The 22425-nt window shown below is 36.3% G+C and overlaps 1 protein-coding gene across 5 annotated transcripts in view; it reads left to right on the plus strand.

Annotated features, from left to right (window-relative positions):
* Positions 1–808: 808 nt before the first annotated feature.
* BANK1 (B cell scaffold protein with ankyrin repeats 1) overlaps positions 809–22425 on the plus strand; it is a 287136-nt gene continuing 265519 nt past the window's right edge. For 3 of the 5 annotated variants that reach the window (XM_072810738.1, XM_072810739.1, XM_072810742.1), the window contains exon 1: positions 1324–1403. In XM_072810738.1, coding sequence (XP_072666839.1) covers positions 1349–1403 — 55 coding nt within the window. In that variant the 5' untranslated portion in view covers positions 1324–1348. Of the gene's footprint in view, positions 1012–1323; positions 1404–22425 lie in introns of those variants that run through there. The other 2 variants (XM_072810740.1, XM_072810741.1) reach the window with 2 other exon arrangements.

Raw genomic sequence — 22425 nt, forward strand, 5'->3', positions numbered from 1 at the left:
ACACACTTCTCAATATATCAGTACAAAAATTAGATAAAATCTCTTGTTAATTCAAATACAGAAAATCAACTCAATGTTAATAATAACATTGAAGGAAATACTGGAAAGCAGAAAACTACAACTGTGATAGTTTCAAAATTGCTGTCATTTCACATATTTCTCCAAGGTTTCTTCATTATGGTATAAACCATAAAAACAAATTGAGTTATGTGAAAAAGTCATCATTTTGGATACTAAAAAAGACTTTGTATGGGATAAACAGTTGCTACACAGTTCTCTCTCTCTCTCTCTTTTTTTTTAAAGATTTCTTTTCTTTCTTTTTTTTAAAGATTTTTTATTTATTTGAGAGAGAGAGAGAGAGAGAAAGCACACAGAGGGAGAGGAGAAGCAGACTCCTGGCGGAGCAGAAGCCCAACTCAAGGGGTTCCATCCCAGGACCCCAAGACCACTTGACCTGAGCAAAAGGCAGACGCTTAACCAAACTGAGCCACCCAGGTGCCCCTAGATTTCTTTTCTAAAAGAGGGAGAGGGACATTTAACCCATGAATTATTACCAAATCTTCAATCTCATCTCCAGAAACATTTTCAATTTCCAAAGGTTAATGACTAATTTAGAGATCCTTGAGAGAAAAAGGGACATTTATATTAAGGCTCCGGGAACAGCCTGAGGATTTCCATCTCCAAAGAAGCAGAGTACTCTTATCTGGAGAACCTATTTCAATCCACAACCAATTTTTTTTTTTTTTTTTTTTTTTTTTTTTTTTACTGGACCCAGTTCTGACCTGGAGCAGGAGAAGGAAATAAACTTTACACGGGATTTTAAATCGCTTTACAAGTTGTGCTTCTAGCCTACAAAGTCTGAGCAACATGAAATTATTTAAAAGAATTTAACTGTATCTGTAGCTACTTCTGTCTTTGCACAACCGGATTGCACGTTTCTCCCTCCCCTTGCCCGGCGAGTGTCTTTTCGGAAGCGGGAGCGGGGCCGTCCTAGGACACCTGAAGTCACAGGTACTGTGGCTCCGAGGTTCCCCGCGCGAAAAGCTGCGCGGGGCAGAGGACCCGGGGTGCGGGGGGCGGGGGCGGGGTCGGGGTCGGGGTCGGGGGGGCACCCAGGGCAGCCTGCGAGGCGAGGCGAGGCCAGCGCGAGCCCCGGGCAGTTTCACTTCCTCGCGGCTCCGAGCGAGGCCGGGCGGCGGCCCCGTGGCCCGAGTCCCCGGGCGCTGCGCTTCCGGAGCGGGCGGCCACGAGGCGCCGGGGCAGCCCTGGCGAGGGGCGGTGGCCGCCCGGAGCTCGCCCAGGAAGGAGCTGAGGCGGCGCCGTCCGCGCCCGGGCTCCGGCCGCCGAGATGCTGCCCCGCGCGTCGGTGCGGGCGGGCGGGCGCCGCGGCCCAGCGCCCCCAGGTGGGTGTCGGCGCGCGCGGGCCGCTGCGGCGGGGGGGGAGGGGGCGGGCTGCGGGGGCCTCCCCTGGTCCCGCCGCGGCCCGGGGGCGGGGAGGGGGGCAGTGCGGCCGGGACGCGCTGGCCGCCAGCGTCCCAGGGCTCGGAGCCTTGCAGAGCCGCGGCCACCGGCGCCTCCGCCCCCCGCAGCCCCCGTGGGACGCGTCTGAGAGCCTCGCGCGTGCTGCACCGTGACGCGCACGTCTCCGGGGCCTGGGGCCTGGGGCCTGGGGCCGCCGCACCTGCCGGCCCTGCGGGGAGAGGGTGAGGGGCCAGGATGCGCCTGGATCCGCTCCGGGACACGCTACCCCGCGCGGCCTCCTCCCGCCGCAGGGTTCTGCTCGCTCGTGAGAACTAGGAGCCGTCAGAGCGGTGGGATACGTTTGATTTAGGGACCACATGGACCTGAAGGCGGCTGTACCCGGTTCTTTCTGTGTTTCCAACGTGCATTTGTGAACTTTGCGATGATGCTAAAAGGGTTCAGTTTTGCAACTGGGAAGAAGCCCTCACTTGGGTGGCAGGAGTGCTGCCGTGGTCCACAGCGAGACACGCAGCCAGGAAACCGGAGTGAAACTCTGAGCTTACTGAACAGGCTCTCATAGCTTGCCAGCAGCTTTTAGGGCGATGTTGCTTCTCTTGCCCAGTGTATATTTTCAATTTGTGAATTTTTTTTTTAAAGATTTTATTTATTTATTCATGATAGTCACACACACAGAGAGAGGGAGGCAGAGACACAGGCAGAGGGAGAAGCAGGCTCCATGCACCGGGAGCCCGACGTGGGATTCGATCCCGGGTCTCCAGGATCGCGCCCTGGGCCAAAGGCAGGCGCCAAACCGCTGCGCCACCCAGGGATCCCTCAATTTACGAATTTTGAAAGGCTGCTCTTTCTTAAAATGGGAAGTGTGTTTGTGACAATTTAAATGACAACAGGGGGATTAGAGCCCCTGATATGATATGTTAGTTAATATATTGACATTTGTGATTTCAGCCTAACAGTTTAGTTTAAACAGAGCGGGCGAAGGTTTGTTCGAACTTCTTGATTGAACGGTTTAGCCAGAGAATGACTTTTATCCCACTTGATTCCCAAGAACACTTTGAGGTACTTGCTACTGTGAATAATACTGGAGACACGTGACGCGACTGTTAGCTCATTCTGATTATTCCTGTGCCTTCCATGTGTTTTCCCCCCATTTACTGTGGTCCTTCCCAGTAGTGGTAATTTATCACTTGTTTCATTTACCTCCTTTGGCCACGGTAATGAATTTTTTTTTTTTCTCTAAAAGAAACTATCTTTTGTTATTAACCCATGCCCAGTCCTTATGAGTATGAGTTTCGAGTAGTCTTGAGTACGTGGGTATGAGTAGTCTTCCAGGGGAACTAGTTCTAATGGATTCCTTTAACACATGGAGGGTTTTTTTGTGTGACCTTTCTTTCTGCTTCGGACAAGTGTTTCCACAACATGGTGGGCTTACCTTAAGGTGTCACATTGTGAGAAAGTTAGTCCAACTTCATTTTAGAGAGAAAGCTGAGCCCCAAGTAGTGATTTTCCTGTGGCCCCATAACTAACAATTACTTGAAGATCATTTATTCGTTGCTTCACCAACGATCCTTTATCTCCTTACCAAATTTGTGTAGTTAATAGGAGTATAAAATGGTAAGCACAATTTCATGCCTATGAAAACTTTATATTTCTAGCAGTAGGCGTATGGTATATTGAAATGACATCTGTGTGTGGTGCCACCAGAAAGATCTATGAGTATCCAACTTGCCTTTTAATGGAAGCAGGAAAGATAGGATACTCAGTACTAAAACAAGGTAAAAATATTGCACATTAGATGAAAATCCCATTTAGAATGTACTTTTCTGGTTTATATTTAACTAGATACCATCCCCGAATGTCCAAATGAGAAATTCTTCCTTTGCATTATTGCTAAACTAGTAATTTTAAAAACGAATTTCATTTCAACTGCTACCTTCAATAAAAACTGTTTATTTATTAAAGCACAGATATCCCCCACCTCATAATTTTTGTATTTTTTTATTAACAGTATTTGATACCTTTGATGAAGAGACTTAAATAGTTTAAAAACAAAAGGCATCTACCCTGTCTCACTATATGCTAGATTAGATGCTTATGTATAATTTGTGAGGGACATAGTTTGTCTAGGTCTCTCTGTCTTGAAATTCTTGAAGATTTGAAGCTTTTTATTCTGACTGCAGTCTTCCAACATAGAAAATAACCTTGATTTCTCCTTCCAAAGAAATAGCCCGGATCTGTTCTGGTGACTGGTAAAACTTGCCTCCTTCAGCTGGAAATATTCCAATAAGGTTATTTTTGCTAAGATTTTAAAGAGTGGTAGCTCTCTTAGGGCATTTCATTTTAATATGGAATAATTCTATGATACCTAATTGCTTAGGGTTTCAGACTTAAACAGCAATGTATGTGATGTATACTTGGAAAATTAGAGGGCCTTTTTTCACCACATCAATCTGAACACATGTCGTAGGTGATCATGCCCTACTAATGACGGCCTCTGGACTCAGGCTGCCTCCCATCAGTCTCTTTTGCTTATTTGCTGTTTGATCTTGGATAAATAACTAAATCTGTCATTATCTCAATTTATCCATTTTAAAAGCAAAAGTGGAGTGAACAGTAACACTTATGTGAAAGAGTGGTTTTGAAGAATAAAAGAGAAAGTGCATGTGATTTTCAGAGTGCCATAGCAAATAGTAATTGCTTAATACATGTTAGTTATTATTTTAATTCTTAGGTCATTGGTCAGTCAGTAGTGTCATATTTACATATAAAAGATAGAGTTTTATTGAGAAAATAAAGTCTATTGAATTGGAGGAAAACTTGAACGAAGCCATCAAGCTCCCACATGAAATAAATGAAGGAGTGTGGCTTCCTGTAGAAAGATACTGCTATATCCTTAGGGAAATATTGTGGTTAATAGTTCTGAGAGAAGGAGAAAAAGAACCCACAATGAGAAGAACTAAGGATAAATTGATTAAAAGGGCATTAGACTACAACATTTACAGGAAAGAATAAAATGGGAATTTAATAGGACAAAATGAGAACATGCTTTATTTTCCTATATCACAGAGTATCAGTTGTGACCCAGTTAAAAATATATCTGTAAATACATGTGGAAAAGTAAAGATCAAACTGAAAATTATGGGATATTTCATTGAATTATAAGAAGAGGAGAATCTACTTTACCAAAATATTCACTGCTTGCTTAAAAAAAATCCAATGTAAAGAGATATTATTCCTGCCAAATATGAGTCACAAGTTTTAAGAATTTCAATAGCTGTTACCTGATTACCTGGATTACATTGCTGTTTTATTATTTTCTTTATATATTACAGGGTATCTTACAGTAACTTTGGAGATAGCTGTGAAATAAGAATAGGAAGGGCAAACATTCCAGAAGTTATTATTTTATAAAAATAAGTTGTTAATATGGCCTTGTAATTTTTTGCCGTTATAAATATAAAGAATGGATCTAAGTTCACTGCAGATATTGAAATAGTCCAACTGGTAAAAATATCGGATATTATATGGAATTATACCCCTCTTGTATTTATTTTTCGCTCAGAAGAAAGGAATGATTTTTCTTTAGACATTTACCACTGAACAGAAATTTCTTTGTTGTTTTCTAGTGCTCCACATTGAAATAATCCAGAAAGACCACTTCCCTTTTTAATCATGAGAAGTAATTTTTCAATGTCTTGTGGCTTTATAAGACTTCCTGTGTATCCAATTAATTAAAATAAGTTATGTTTTATCACACTGTGTGTCATATTTTCCTTTCTTTTAAGCTTTTTTACTGTTTTTCTGTATTAGTAATTCCCATTCTTCATTTTTAATATGCCCTGCTTTATAAAGACATCCTAAGAAATACAAGAACAGTATCTGCCTTGGAATTTCATTTACTAGGTGCCTCATTTTTTGGTCATGATCCATGCTGAAGACTAACTCTCACCCTTTGTTTAGGAACAATACTCCATTTTTTTTTTAAAGATTTTTCTTTTTCTTTTTTTTTTTTAAGATTTATTTAAATATATATAGAGAAGCAGAGACATAGGTAGAGGGAGAAGTAGGCTCCTTGAAGGAAGCGCAATGTAGGACTCGATCCCGGAACACCAGGATCATGCCCTGAGTGGAAGGCAGGTACTCAACCACTGAGCCACCCAGGCATCTGTCATTTTTTGTTCTAATTTAGCCATAGGTAGGATCATGCCTAACTTTCAGAAAAATAGCATAATGGCAAGACCACTTGAAATTCTGGCCTTTAAGACTGCATTTATTACTACTTTGAATTCATATGGTACGGATATCACATTACTTTGATAAGTGAGATCATCAGAAGATTAGCACCTACTTTGAATAAGAAGTTATAGTATTCAGTATAATTAGAAGAAAGTGTGTAATAATTCATCGTGTTATTTCATTTCCTATAAGAACCTTTCTAAACTATTAAAGTTGTAACTTCTAGGTCATTGTATCTTTTTAGGGAGGATACAGAAAGTGGAGAAACATCCACATCAAAGACGTGAGGAAGAAACATACCATATCAATGTAGTATGATTCTATAAAAATCATGTCACTAGAATGACAAACTGTAGAGTATTTCTTGGAACTGTGTGAAGAATCTCTAGGATTTACATGTTTTTCTCATTGGTTGATCTCCTTTTATTTAGATTTAATAGACTGATATACAATCTCAGAAGACAACTGGATTTTTAGTACAATTAGTGAACTACTGAGTCACTAATGAGAAAGTCAGTGAGATAAAATTGAAGCAAAATTCTACCCTCATTTCAGTTAATGAGATAATTTCCTTAATTCTCTCATAACTTTTTTTTTTTTCTCTCATAACTTTTCAATAAAGATTTAGAACTTCCTCTACTTCAGGCACTTATCTATGGACCAGAGATTCATTCTTTATCATGTCCTGTCCATACCCCTGTGAAATGGATAAAACTCTGTATCATTCATATTCCTGGATACAGTCATGTGGGTCAAGAACAGGCACTAAATTCAGAAGTAGCTTGTTGCTTTTGCTTACTGGCCAATGATGTGTGTGCTGTGTGGCTTTTACAGAGTTGTTGGACTTAATGAAGCCTTTCCTTTCAAAACAGAGAATGAGACTGTTGTCAGTGGAAGGGTAATGTTCAATGACCCACAATAGGAGATGACAGCCAGTGGACTCTTGTCCACGATGGATGATTAGAAAGATGAGTTGAGGAATTGAGGAGGATTGAAAGAGAGAGGTGATCTTAGTTTTGGACTTTCCATTGCCAGGCCCGGTAACACCCAGCTGTATTCGTTTTTCTGATCTGATCCCCATAAATGGCTGCGGTATTCTTACAATTCCCTTCTTCTTAGGTGAGCTAGTTTGAATGAGTTTCTCTCTCTCTCTCTCTCTCTCTCTCTTTTTTTTTCTTTGGAGGAAAAGAAGATTTGGACCAGAATACCTATATTTCTCAAATACTTGCCTCTTCTCTGTTTCTGTAAAGCTGCTTCTTTTTTTAGAAAGTTGTTGTTATTGTTAAAATGATGTCTGCTATGAATCTTTCATCTGAAGTCAAACAATCTGTAAATTACATCTTTTGTGCACTGAGAGTAGGGTGCCTTATGAATCTGGTAGTCCTCCTGATAAGAATATTTGAAATTCTCTCACTTTATTACTGAAATTTGAAGAAAATCCAAGCAATTATTTTTGTCTCTATACTTGAAGTCCCTAGAGTTGGTGAGGAAATAATTCACTCAGATTAATATTCTAAGAGTTAAGTGCCGTTAAGAAGTTTAGAATTTTGAATTATGTAGTTATAAAATATTAATTATAAAATTATAACAATATTGTTTTAATTTTTTTGCCTTAAAAATTGATAACATACTGTTTTGAGCAAATTTTAAAAATTTATATAAATTGAAGCATACAGGGGCCCCTGGGTGGCTCAGTAGTTGAGCAACTTGCCTTTGGCTCAGGGCGTGATTCTGGGGTCCTGGGATTGAGTCCTACACCTGGCTCCCTGCAGGTAGCCTGCTTCTCCCTCTGCCTATGTTTCTGCCTATGTCTCTGCCTCTCTCTTCTCTGTGTCTCTTATGAATAAATAAATAAAATCTTAGGGCAGCCCCGGTGGCTTAGCGGCTTAGCCCCACCTTCAGCCCAGGGCCTGATACTGGAGACCCTGGATGGAGTCCCATGTCAGGCTCCCTGCATGGAGCCTGCTTCTCCCTCTGCCTGTGTCTCTGCTTCTCTCTCTCTCTCTCTCTGTGTGTCTCTAATAAATAAATAAAAATCTTCAATAAATAAACAAATAAAATCTTTTAAAAATAATAAAATAAAATAACTTGAGGCATACAGAGTGAGAGAATGCCTGTGACATTTATCTTAGTGAAAAAGGAGGAGGGGGTATAAAAGTAACATAGTGTACTAGCTGATATTTCAGTCCCCCTGGGGGATTAAGTTTTTCAAAATAAGAGCAGCCAGTTGAGAAATCAGCATCTATTAAGTGAACTGTACTCTTTCCAGTAAATTGAAATACAGTTGGCCCTTAAACTATGTGTGCACTTATACATTTTTTTTCTGATAAATACAGTATAGTACTGCAAATGTATTTTCTCTTTCATATGATTTTCTTGACATTTTCTTTACTCTTAGCTTGTATTGTGATCATATAGTATATAATACATATCCAAACTGTGTTAATCAACTGTTTATGTTATTGAGAAGGCCTCTGGTGTATAGTAGGCGTTCGGTAGTTAAGTTTTTGGAGAGTCACAAGTTAGACACAGTATTTTCGACTGCATGGAAGGCTGGTGCCTCTAGCCCCCAAATTGTTCAGATGTCAACTGTACCACCTTTGCCATGTGATGAAGCCTCATATATCCTGGAATCTGCATTCTGAATTCTTTATTCTGCTCCACTACTGTGTTTATTTCCAAACCAATATCTGCTAGAGAAAGTTATCCCAAGAGATTTTCTTTTCCATAATTTTCTTGCTTATTATTAGGTAGTCTTTCATTCTTCCACTTCGATTTAGAGACTAACTTATCTACTTCTCCTTCCATGAAACAATCGGAATAGTGTGTAACACTTGATTTAAGGGCATTTAATGAAAGCAACCCAACCATTTTAAACAAAAAGAACCTTGATATAGGAAATTAGGTTTTTACATAATTGATGTAAGAGGTTTGGGAGAACTCCTTAGTCGGGCCATCAGGAGTAATTTTCCAAACTAGGCTACAGGAACCAGTTTTCATAACTGGCCAGGGGGAATCTGCTATTTTACCACCATCAGGAAGCTGGGGAATCAGAAGCCACTGAACCAGCTGTTGGCACCTGGAACAGACTGGTGCCAGAATCCCAAGAACTTCTGGCTCACGAGCCATCTCCTATTTGCTGGATCTGCACCAACAAAAATAAATGCCTTTCATTCCATCCAAATGGTATTATATTTATACACTTATTTGGGAAGAATCAACTTTAAATGCTGGTAAGTCTTCTATTGGATTAATTTGAGTAGAAAATTCTGTGTGTTAAAGGTCCTAGGTTTCAGAAGAAATATATAGTAACTTGGTTTATTTAAATCAAATGACAAAGTTGGAAACTTTCCACTCACTTATGTTATAACCACATGAGAGTTGAACTTTCCTGATGTGGTTCTGTGAACAAATGTAACAAGATATGGCTTTCTATATTTAAAATGTCTTTCCATGTAAATGAATTTTCTCACAAAATTTATTCCTTGAATCATTAATTGTGACCTTTATATTGAAAATATAGGAAGGAAAATATCTAATATTTTATTACTTAATATTAAACTGTATAAAATGCTACAATGAAAAAAAGCATGCAATGCCTTTTAAAAAGAAATTTAAGATAGATCTTTGGATATGCATATAGAATTACAGTTTAAAATATATCAAGATTTTAATTATTATTACAGAGTAAACTAATTTCCTATCTCTCACCTGTTTTCCTATACATTTTTCCAATTTAACATTGATAAATAATATTTTAAGGACAACTAAGTGTGTCCACATTTGTGGATTGTCTATACCAATATCTATATAAATCTATATCAGCTTAAATATGGGAAGTGTCACTTACTTATTCCTTGGCTGAGCAAATTTCTCATCTAAAATCCAATTTCTTATATCTAGAATACATAACATACTTATTTTCAATATAATTATATGTGATTCTGTTTGTGAAGTGCCTGGAGCATTAATAGTCGGTGCTCAGTAAATGACAAATGTTACTACTTTCAGCATGAGATAGTATTCAAATTTCACTTTTATTAGAAGGAAGGTGTTTACATGGCTCCTTCTCTGTGCTTCTGGTGTCATATACTTAAATGAATGTCCAGATGGAGAGCCTCATATAAATGTTCTTTCAGTTTCCTGTTTAATTTTTCTAATTGCTGTATTAAACACAGTAATATTTCAAACATGTTTCTCTGGATATTCCCTATAGATTGAACCTGTATAAACCTATAATATGCTATGAAAACAAATTATATGATTCTATATGTGAAATTATGTGTTGTCTTCAGGGAAAATAGTTAATGGGTAAAGAACATTTTTCTCCCATTTTGAAAATTCTGTTTTCGTGTTATATTATTTTAAAATAAAAATGTGATTAATTTTTCATTTCTTTACTCTTGAAGATGATTTATATATTATCCATATATTATCCTTCATCCCCTCTGCCACTCCCCCCAAAGAAAAAAACACACACACAGAAACTGGATCACAGTGGAGTTGATTAAGCCTCTTACCTTTTGTAATGAAGACATTTCTAATAAAGGTAAAAATAATATTTGGTATAGTTGTATAGGTAAAGCTCAAGTGATATATTCAGAATTGCTTGAATTATGTCTAAGCAGTATGTTCTCCAAAGAGTTTAAATCAGAAGAATAATAATAGAAAGGTCCTAAGCAAATTTCTTGTTCTGAGTAACCTATGGGTAATTAGAAAGCATTTTTTAAAGGGTTTCATTTATTTATTCATGAGACAGAGAGAGGTAGAGACATAGGCAGAGGGAGGAGTAGTAGGCTCCCTGCAGGAGCCTGTTGTGGGACTTGATCCCGAAACTTGGAGATCATATCCTGAGCTGAAGGCAGACGCTCAATCACTGAGCCACCTAGGCATCCCATTAGAAAGCATTTGTAATTATGGAAAGAAAGGGGGAGCTTTTCTATTTCTTTTGTGAGGACCAGTGTGCTGAGAAGTTAGCAATTAACACACATTTCATTTCTGCTTCTCCTTAGGAAAATACAGAAGATTCTTAAAAAAGTTGGTTCATATTTTATTTTATTATTTTAAAATATTTTATTACTTTATGACTCGTTAGAATAATTTTCTCATCTGGTGCATATAAAAATCTAGGCTCCTCACTCTTTAGGTAATTCTGTTACAAGATCCATTTGTACCTCATGATGAAAAGAGGAAAGAACATTTGGTAATACTTGCAGCATAGTAGGTGGACTTTGATTGATAGTTATCATGTCTGTTGCTGGATGAGTAAATGGGTGGCCGCATTGGACATTATGAAGGGTGACTCACAACTTCTTTTATCTGATGGCCAATACGTGAAAATCCTGAGCTCATTCTCCCAGGGCCTGCTTTCTTTAATATTGTGCTGCTCAAACTGTGTTGTGTAGCATGTATGTTCCTTGGAAAAAGTGTGTAAAATAAGTTTTAAATGTGCATACTGGGACATTACGAAGGTCTGAGAAATTCTGCAACTAACAATGCATCCTCAATTTTCTCTAATCCATTGTTTCACAAATGTATTTAACCATGGAATGCATTGTTATCTTACCACTGGTAGAGAGGAAGTTTTTTTTTTTTTTTTTTTTTTTGCACCAAATTTTCACCCCTGTGAAATGGCAGATAGTTCTTGAGAGGATAGTTCTTTCAAACCAGAGATTGGTAACACTACTTTTAGCTAGATTTTCTTCAGTGCTCTGGCCACCTTTTGAACAAGAGGGAGATGGGCGCATATTAGGAATAGAAACACAAGAGGATACACAGAGTAGGGAAAATGACATTGGTAGGATGTGTAGGGCACATATGATTTGCCTATTTCTTTAATTCCCTTCTGATTAATTCTAATTATTCAAAAGAGTGCTTTGATTGTGGAATGTGCCAGAAAAAAATGGGAGGAAAATCAGAAGGGGATTATCTGTTAGAGAAAGTAAAGTTGTATAAATGAAATAAAACTCAGAATATGCATATGGTATTCTAAATATAAGGATGTTTTGGAGTGTGTGTGCTTATGCAGTTGGTATGTCAATAGCTGTATGTGGCTCAACTGAGCAATTGATTTTACAGATATTTTCACATTTCAGCATTTCAGACTATGTAAACCTGCCACTATCTCAATAATCATGTAAACTATGTAAGTGGTCTCACATTGTTTGAATACTGGGATTGTATTCATCAAAATGTTCCAGAATGAAGATCAATTTGAATACCTGGCCATAACCCGAATGTTTCCATGTTAGAAATGTTTGTCAGTAAGACACATCTTTGAAGCAAATAGGTTATTAGGAGTCACCCAAATAAATTACCGCTGACATATTTTCCTAATGGAAACAACAGTAATTATATAAATGCAAAGAGTTTAAACTGACAATTTTATGTCTTGGAGATTGACAGACAGTGCATGTAAACAACAGTAATAAGACAATGAATCTATTCATTACTCAAATAGATTGGATGCTCTTTAAAGGGAGGAGTAGCTTCTGGCATCCATTTAGCAGAGGTAAGCACATGAATAGATGCTTGCTGATTTGCTTGTAGCACAAGAATGACGGTAAGGTAGTCAAATTAAGTTTATGAAAAAGGATAAACGAAGTTGTAGCCATTTCTGAATGCCCTATTTCTAAAATGTAAATCTAACCTTACATAATGACCCTGGTTTTGGTTTTCTTTTTCAAATTGTTTGGTTTGCAGAAGCACTTTCTTTAATTATGAAAAAAATATTAAAAATTCACGACACCTTTTACACAAAGATAATTTTAGGGCATTTTCCAATATTAAGTTAATTTTTTTAATTTGATAACAACTAGTTTAGTTATTTTTACTATAGCCTTTTAATATAACTTAGAATATTTGGCTTATTAAAATATCTTCTGGAGCAAATAGAAAAAATAGGATTAGGATCTAAAAGCAAATGAAATTTAATATTCTCCATGTGTGTCTAGAATGGAATAATTTTGTTTTATTATTCTTTTTTTCTAGAATAATAAATGCACATAATTGAAATATGTACAGCAACTAAAAATGTAGGAAAAAACATGGTATATGTTCTTCTAGCTTTTATTTTTCTATGTTGACTTTTAACAATTTTACTTGTTCAGCTTTGCAGTGTTAATATATTTAATATTTGTGTATGCACTTTAAAGTTACATTTGTATGGCTTTGGTGACTTGTCATTCATAAGTATTTCAATTTTGCTATCTCCTCATGTAAATCTATTGTACAGTGTTTAAAAACAAAAGAAAAAGGAAAATCCACAATGATTTATTGGGTAAAGACTACATCATCTTCCATATAAAACTATTATTAATCTAAAGAAAGACTGAATAGTTTTTTGTTGTTTAAATTTTTTAAAAGATTTTATTTTTATTTATTCATGAGAGACAGAGAGAGAGATAGAGGCATAGACAAAGGGAGAAGGCTCTCAAAGGGAGCCTGATGCAGGACTGGATCCCGGGACCCAGGGTCATGCCCTGAGCCAAAGGCAGATGCTCAACCACTGAGCCAACCAGGCATCCCAAGACTAAATAGTCTTTAATAATATAGGAAATACTTTTTCATTGCCCTGGATTTGAAGTAAAAAAAGCACAGGATTAAGTAATGGCTTAAGTAATGGCTCTGTCACTAATGAGCCACGTGACCTCTCTGATGCCCAGAAGACATTATGAATATTGATGATCACATTAATTACTCATGAGAATGATTGGCTCATAATAATAATCCAATTACTATATCTTATTTTAAGAGAAAAACATTGCAGAAATTAAAATTACTTCTTCTAGGTATCTGGGATTGAGGCTATCCATCAAGAAAGAGTGGACCAATTACTCTATTGTCTTATGCATGAGTAATTATCCTGTATTCATTTACTCTTCAAACATTTATTCTTGATCTGTGCTAGGTTCAAAAAATACATAAAAAGGTAGCTCCAGCCCTCAGGGACTGTATTTTAGAGAAGTAAGGATGGGAAAAGCTGAGTGGCATTATTTCTTATCTACACTCTAACTGAACATTAGATGACTCAAAAACCTTCATTGCTGAAATCTTAATAATTTGGTTATGAGAACTAGTTAGCCGGGTGAGCTACAGCTAAGAGTGTTTACTGTGACTACTGAGGATAACTCCTGATGCATAACTTCTGTTCCAGAAAGTCACTACTTATTTCAGAATGCAGTCATGAGTACAGCCCCCAGGGACAGAGTTTTGCAAATTTCAGTCGTTCTCACAAAACCTTCCTCAATTTTTGGTTATAGTACCCTCTTGTTTAAGAAAAAAATTTTCTTTAATTTTTTTAGCTTAAATATATTTTAAAGGAACATTTTTATCACTACCGTAAATGAAAACTCATTACCACTCGCCATAAAGAGAAGGTGACCATACAAATAAACATATTGAACAAAACAAAACAAATAAACAGATTGGAAATAAAATAATGTTTAAAAATTATAGGTAGGGACAGGTTTTGGGCACATAGGTCAACCTCAATTTGATAGTGTTAGAGATCATGAAATTGCAAGAGCCCCCAATCTGAGACACTGTCCTTGACTGAATCAGGATTGAAGAAGTATTCTAAAGGGAATGACTCTCTATGATTCCCTGTCACTATGTAGGGAATTGGCATCCCTACCTACTGGCAAATGCTATCCTTCAAAGGCCAATTTCGCCTTATTGAAATGGTTGAAATGAAGTTTTAGTTAGGACTTAAAGGTGTCAGGAATGATGATAAATTCTTCACATAGTTTATCTCATTTAATTCTCACAACAACAGATTTCATAAGTGGTATTATCTATATGTTGCAAGTGAGGAATCCAAGCTCAGAGAGGTTAATTATTCGCTTGAATCTGGCTGAATTTAGATTCCAAGACAGCCTGACTCCAAAGCCTGATCTCCCAGCCAATATATTAACTCTCTGAAATGAACTCATTTTATTCTCACACAAGCACATGCGTACACTCAGAAAAGCATTCCCTCCCATGTGGATATTTCCATTTTTATAGTCAATGAAGTAGCCGTGTATATATAAAAAGTCATTTTAACAGAAAATGAGTAAATTATATTGTTACTCATTAATAGGTCAACATCGAAACATTCTTTACAAGGGATAAAATAAGCAACCACTGTTTCTAACTAATAATTGTAAACTTTAGAAAGTTTTGCTCTTTTCAAGACCCTTAGAGTTGAATGAAGTAACAAGAAGTGAAACATCTATGGCATAATGTTAGAAAAACAATGTATTTAATGAAGGCTGTTAGGATATTTAAAATCATCAAGGCTGTAATATAGATGTGATTAAAATATATTGCAAAATGGCTGCAATGAAGAGTACTCAAAAATGCAAGCCTAATAGTTTGCATTTGCCTAATGCTTTGCATCTTCAAAGGAATTTTCAAACCCCTTTAATCGACTCAGAAAATTTCTAATGTATCATTTGCTTTGACTCAGTGAGAAATCTAAAAAACGATCATTTATTTAATCAAGGTCATCCTGCAAACACTCTGTGAGGAAGCAGAAAGTGTACTTGCACATATATCTATTTTACTTCAGAAGGCTTTAGGAAAGGAAGAAAAGAACCTAGAGCTGAAAATAGTGTTCAGATGTTTGATAGAATACTAGCTCCCCAAAGGTGTCCACATCTTGATCTCTGGAGTTATGAATATGTTAGGTTACATGGCAAAGAGAAATTAAGGTTGCAGATGGAATTAAGATTGCTAATCAGTTTACCTTGAGATGGGGAGGTTATCATGGATTATCCAGGTGGGCCCAGTGTAATCACAAAGGTCCTTATAAGTGAAAGCAGAAGAGAGAAACCAGGGGCATAGTAGCATGAGAAGGCCTTAGCCCAATTTTGCTGGCTTGAAGATGGAGGAATGGGGCCAAGAGCCAGGATCTGTGGATAGCTTTTAGAAACTGGAAAATAAAAATAAATGGATTCTTTCCTAAGGTCTCCAAGGAATATAGTGCTGCCAACATCTTGATTTTAGCCTAGTGAGACTGGTTTCAGGCTTCTAACCTTCAAAACTGTCAGATAATAAATCTGTTGCTTTATGCCGCAAGTTTGTGGTGATTTTATATAGCAGCAATAGGAAATGAATGCAGATTTTTAAACACATGTGGACCCCACAAGGACGAAGAGTAGCATGCATACCACAGATCAGGCTGTTTGCATTAGACTTCACATACCATTGGTTTAGTGAAAGCATTGGATGAAACCATGAGGAAATAAGCTTTTATAAAATATAAACAGCATATCAATATTATCCTTAGGTGGTTATCTTTGACAAGATATATCCTTACTCATTATTGAAACATCTCTCTGGAATTCACTATTTTTATAGTGAAATAAAAAAAAGGAGTCCTGTTATTGTTCACTTTGGGTGTTTTTGCCAGTTTAATAATTTTTATCATTACTGCTACTGGCTGCTGTTGCTATTACAATTCCTACTAGTACAGACATGTGAGCTTCGGCAAAGTATTTACTTTCTCAGTGCCGTAGGCACCACAAGTGCAAAATGGGATATGAAGAGCACTTGTTCACAGGGTTGTCATGAGGTTAAAAGAAGTTCATTCTTGTAAAACACCAGAATAGTCACAGGCACATATTATGCACTAGCTCCATTTAGGTAGCCTTTATTATAATTACTATCATAAAAAAATTATCATCACCACTGTCATAATTACCACTATGCTTAGCAGTGACTGCTGAAGGCCAGGACCTATTCAGATTTTATCTCTAGGAATTAGGAGTCAGTCTCTACCGTTTCTCAGGTTAAGAAACTGAAACAACTTAACCAGGTTGAGGAGTGTGGCTGTCTTGTTATATTTGGCTAAACTTCTTGTAGGGTTAGTGTGCTAGATGCTGTCAGCTTCCAATACATAGTCTTTTCCATCCCAACCCTTTGAAGGACAGAGGTACTCTGAGAGGCAACTGATGTAGATGTGCCTCCAATGGTCACTGATATTATTTTATGGTCACACTTTGTTTAATATCTGAATATGAACCATTTTGAATCCTAGTAGAGATTTATTTTGAGATTATTTTCTCCTAATGATAAATGGTTGGAGTCAGGCTGGTTAGCCATGAATAAAACCATATGTGATAATTTCTAAGGGTATTTTCTTATAAAAGTAATGTATGTGCATTGTAAAACATTTGAAAAATAGAGAATAATATAAGAATAAAATTATAGTATACTATAATACACAGTCTTCCCCTCAGAAATTAGTATTGATAATATTTATCTTGAATTATATGAGTTTGTGTGCATTCATAAAAGAGCTCACGTAGTATATATGGTCTTGTAATGTTCACTGTGATTTGCACATTAATTTATGATATATTTTCACTCTTTTATGTCGAAAGAGACATTTTGTAAGATTTAAATCTTTTAAATGTTTAAATAATTCAATTTTGCAATTTGTAATATTGAAGAATTATTGGTACTTTCTTTTCAAGATAATACTTTTACATTAAACCCAGGATAAAAAAAGTTAGAAGATTTCTCAACATGGATCTTAATGCAATATTATAATAAAGTACCTTGTGTTGAGGTAATTTCTAAAAATCCATTTCCTTCTTATAATATGTAAGTTCCTCTAAGGCAGGAATTGTGCTTCATAATCTTTATATCTATTAAGGTCTGAACATTTGTTTTGAATAATAATCATTAAGTGATTATTAAGTAAATATATGAAAAGATATAAATGATTATGAAATTGATATGGAGGTATTGTCAACATTTTGATAATTATGGATGATTATGGAAAGTCTCTTGCTTAAATGTCAAAATGTTTGATCTGACAATCTAAGCAATGAATGAGACTATCAAATGTTGGAACAGTTTAAGCAGATGATGGGGTTTAAGGAGTGCACTTGTAATGATGAGCACAGGTGACATATGGAACTGTTGAATCACTATATTGTACACTTCAAACTAATATAACACTGTATGTTAACAAAATGGAGTTCAAATAAAACATTAAAAAAGAAATTAAACCAGAAATAGTGTTACAGTAATGAGGGTCAAGATCAAGAAAGGGACAGTTATGTGTTAAATAAGGCTGTCTGGACATATTAATAATTTCCAAAGAATGAATTGTATCATTTGTCTCTCTATATATTTTAGGTCTGTCTGATTTTCAACTTTGCTTGTGATTATAAACTATGTTAAAATATAAGAATTCTTTAAGTTCAAGCAGTAAAATTTTTAAATACTTATAGTATCTTATTTTTTTGTGTTCAGAAAAAATATAGAGGAAAATTCAGTAGTTGGATAGCTATTTCTCTACACTGTGTTTACATGTAAGTAATTAAGCAATAAGATTCAATAAATAAAACAGATTACTAAAATTGAGAATAAATGTAAAACATTTACTTTAAAAATCCTTGTTAGCTCTATCTCTAAAACTTTATATGGTATAGAGCTTCTCCTTATATATTTTAATAAGAGAGAAGAAATATAAAAACAGTTGTAAAAATTCTTTGTTTCTTCATACTCAAAAATCCTATTTCTTTGTCAGAAAGTTCACATTTTTAAAAGAATTCATGCACAGATTTTATTATATTATACATTTCCAAATGTCAAATATGAATGAAAATAGTCCCATCAGGAATTTCCTGTGCTTCATTACTTCAGTTCAGAATAGAATTTAGTATTTAATCTTGTGCAAAATATCAGCCATGGGTAAAGTAATTTAACATTAATTTTTTTAACTTTGGCTTTTGTAACCAGGTTAAAGCCTGACTTCTGGGCTGTTAGTTTTCCTAAAATGGCACCTGGAGACTGGTAATTAATAATAGTAAAACAACAATTTTTGTAAAAGTCTGAAAAAAAAAGTTAGTATGAAATGGAATACTTTTATTGTTATTCTTATTATTATTTTAGATTTTATTTATTTATTCATGAGAGACATAGAGACACAGAGAGGGAGAAGCAGGCTCCTCATAGGGAGCCCAACATGGGACTTGATCCCTGGACCCGGAATCATGCTCGGAGCCGAAGGCAGATGCTCAACTGCTGAGCTACCCAGGTGTCCTGGAAATAGAATACTTTTAAAATTGCTTTTACATGACCACATGTGCTATAAATCCCCACCCTTCACCATCTATGTTACATTATACAGTTTGGATAAATATCATAAACCAATATTCACTTTAGAATTACCATCCAAATTTTAGCTACATAATTTCAAATATCGTGTTCTTTGTCTGAATACAGGCAGTTTGGCCATATATGACAGACAAAATCATATTGGTGAAATAAGGCAGATTTTAAGCAAATGATTTAATGATTTTAGTGAATTAAATTATACATATGAATTCATTCCTTAATAAACAACATAAGCCATTTGGATTTTTTCTCATTAGAAGAAACTAAAATCTTTATATTTTTATAAATCAGCAAAACTTGAGAGATAATAATTGTAACTGAAATCACCAAATATGGGCAGCCCCGGTGGCTCAGGTGTTTAGCGCCACCTGCAGCCCAGGTGTGATCCTGGAGACCCTGGATTGAGCCCCATGTCAGGCTCCCTGCGTGAAGCCTGCTTCTCCCTCTGCCTGTGTCTCTGCCTCTGTCTCTCTCCTCTCTGTGTATTCTCATGAATAAATAAATAAAATCTTTAAAAAAAATGAAATCACCAAATATGGTACTAGAAATACTATCTATATTTAAAAGGATTACATTAATTCTCACTTGAATGGACTAGAGAATTACCAGGATTGCTTTGGATGCTTCATTATATGATGGATGATAACCCTAATCCCAATTCTTTCCAAGTTCCCAAAGTGGTTCTGGTGCAAGTAATACCTTGACCACATTATGAGAAGAGAATGGAGTCAGAATGGGGCAGGGTAGCTCTTACCAAATGCACAAAAGGGTTGAGGCCTTTCCTAGAGGCACCCAGGGTTTTGATTCATTGCCATTGTGTGAGCTCTACCCAGAAGCCATGTTTATTGAGAGCATAGGCCCCAGGAGGCCTTGGGTTGCTTCTGGGAGTGATAGGAGATACACTTTGCTAGGTCTGCTGTTTCCCTTTTAGTCAATAATGGCTGCAGAGAACGCAGATATCAGGAAGGAAGGGGTGGGAGTTTACACGCTTGCTGGTGTTACTTTAAACAAATGAGTAGACAATCATCCTATTCTTCCTTTCAGTATGCATATATTTCTAGTATATAGCCATTTCTAAGATATTTTAGAATCTACTATATTAGAATATTTTAGAAACTACTATAGTAGTTTGTGAGATAAACTTCCTGCAGAGTTTTGCTAAAGGTGTGTTCTTACTCAGTTATTTTCTCATATTATGACATCATATGTAATTCTGCACATAACAAAACTATTGAAAGACATTAGTGTCTAAATGATAATCAAATATTTGCTTATGTAATTAGATTGCAATATTTCATTAGAATTTGAGGACATGGAGTGTATTTGTCATGTCCTTGATTTATATACCTCAGTAATGGAGACTGAAGAGTATTTATTTGCATAGTTAAATCTCTCCTAAAGTCCATGAAAGGAATTCAGGAAAAAAACCAAACTATCTGGTCATTGTTCTTAAGCCATGATTAGCTGTACTTTTTCCCCCACCACTGCCATCATCTTGTGCTCTGGGAAGAAGGGGTAGATATGGGGAGTGAGGGAGAGCAAAGAAACAAGGGAATACCAACACAATTTTCTCTTGCTCAGAACTAGGGCAGCAAAATTAGATTTGCCAATGTACCTAAAGATAAATCTCTTTTTAATCTGATCAACTGATCATATGCTCTTATCCATTGGGAACCAACCTCAATGAAGGGACTGAAGTTTAATTCTTTTTTTTTTTTTTTTTTTTGAGAATAGTGCCTGCATTGTGGCTGGATACTCAAGCCAGAGTTGGTAGTCAGTGTGAATTTAAGCCCAGCTCTGTGACTTACTCTTGATATGATCTTGGGCAAGTCTGTCAAACATTCCAACTTGTGTTTTAAGTTTAAATTTTTGTTTTTAACTGTAATTGAGTTCAAAACCTTTTCTTAAAACTGCAACACTGTGAATAAAGAAAATACACCACAAAATTAATATGAATGCATTTCGTGTATTATTAGTATTAAAAGGAACTTAAAAAAAAAAAAAAGGAACTTAAGTTCTTTTGAAATATGTCACATTTACAATTCAGTGTTAAGTCATCTTCCAATAAAAGAAGAGTCAGAGATTTGTATTGAGAATGGTGATGGGATGGAACAATAAATATCCCTCTTCAATCCTCAAGTTGTTAAACAATTGAGAAATAAAACAAAAGAATAAAATAGAAATGAAATAAAATATTGCCTTAATTATTGATGAGATTGGCATTGCCTACTGTGGTGTATATCTGTGAGTTTGTACTATGAAATTTCAGAATTAGACAGAGTTACACAGCAAAACACAGTAGATCTTTGACCATAGACCAAGAGCTATCAAGAACATATGCCCTTGTATACTACAGAAGCTTAATGAAACAACTACAGGTAAGGATTGGGATACTAGTTGAATCCTGGTCCCTACTAATGTCTCCTGGTCATTTAAAGAAGATGCAACTTTTAGAATAGAGATTTACTGAAATTATTAGTGACTACTTTAGAGTTGTATCATGTTCTCTCTTCATATATTTTCAAGGTTAGGTAATATGGCATATAATAAATAGAGTTTAAAATATATTTTAAATAGTTTAGTTACTTTGTTAGGGAGTTGCCATTCTGGACATATTTTTTCAATTTTTGTTAATTCCTTGCCAAATTTATCTTTTATAGTTATAGCAATTGAGGTACAATCATGACAAGTGCACTCCTAAAACCCCAACACTTATTGCCCCATCCCTTACCCACCTTGTAGTCCCCAATAATTTGTTCTCTGTAGTTCAGATTCTGTTACTTGGTTTGCCTCTCTTTTATTTTCCCATTTGCTCATTTGTTTTATTTCTTAAATTCTACATTTAGGTATGAGTAAAGTCATATGGGTATTTGTCTTTCTCTGACTTTCACTTAGCATTGTAACTTGTAGCTCACTTAGCATTTCACTTAGCATTGTAACTTTTAGCTCCATCCATGTTGTTGCAAATGGCTAGATTTCATTCTTTTTTATGGCTGAATAATATTTCATTGTGTATGGATAACACATTTTATTTGTCTATTCATCAGTCGCTCAACACTTGGCCTGCTTCCATAATTTGACCACTGTAAATAATGCTGCAATAAACATAGGGGTTCATGTATTCCTTTGAATTAGTGCCTTGTGTTTTGGAGGTAAATACACTGGATTTTGGAGTAGTTCTATTTTTAACTTTTTGAAGAGCCTCCATATGCTTTCCACAGTGACTGCACCTGTTTGTACACCTGCCAAGAGTGTACAGGGTTACTTTTTATCCACGTCCTTGCCAACACTTGTTGTTTTTTGTGTCTTTGATTTTAGCTATTCTGACAGATGTGAGGTGATATCTCATTGTAGTTTTGACTTGCATTTCCCTGATGATCAATGATGTTGAGCATCTTTTCTTTTTTTTAAAGATTTTATTTATTTATTCATGAAAGAGAGAGAGAGAGAGAGAGACAGAGACAGAGACAGAGGCAGAGGGAGAAGCAGGTTCCATGCAGGGAGCCCGATGTGGGACTCGATCCCGGGACTCCAGGACCACGCCCTGGGCTGAAGGCAGGTGCTAAACTGCTGAGCCACCCAGGGATCCTCCTA

Source organism: Canis lupus, chromosome 33 (assembly GCF_048164855.1).
Source record: "Canis lupus baileyi chromosome 33, mCanLup2.hap1, whole genome shotgun sequence".
NCBI lineage: Eukaryota > Metazoa > Chordata > Mammalia > Carnivora > Canidae > Canis > Canis lupus.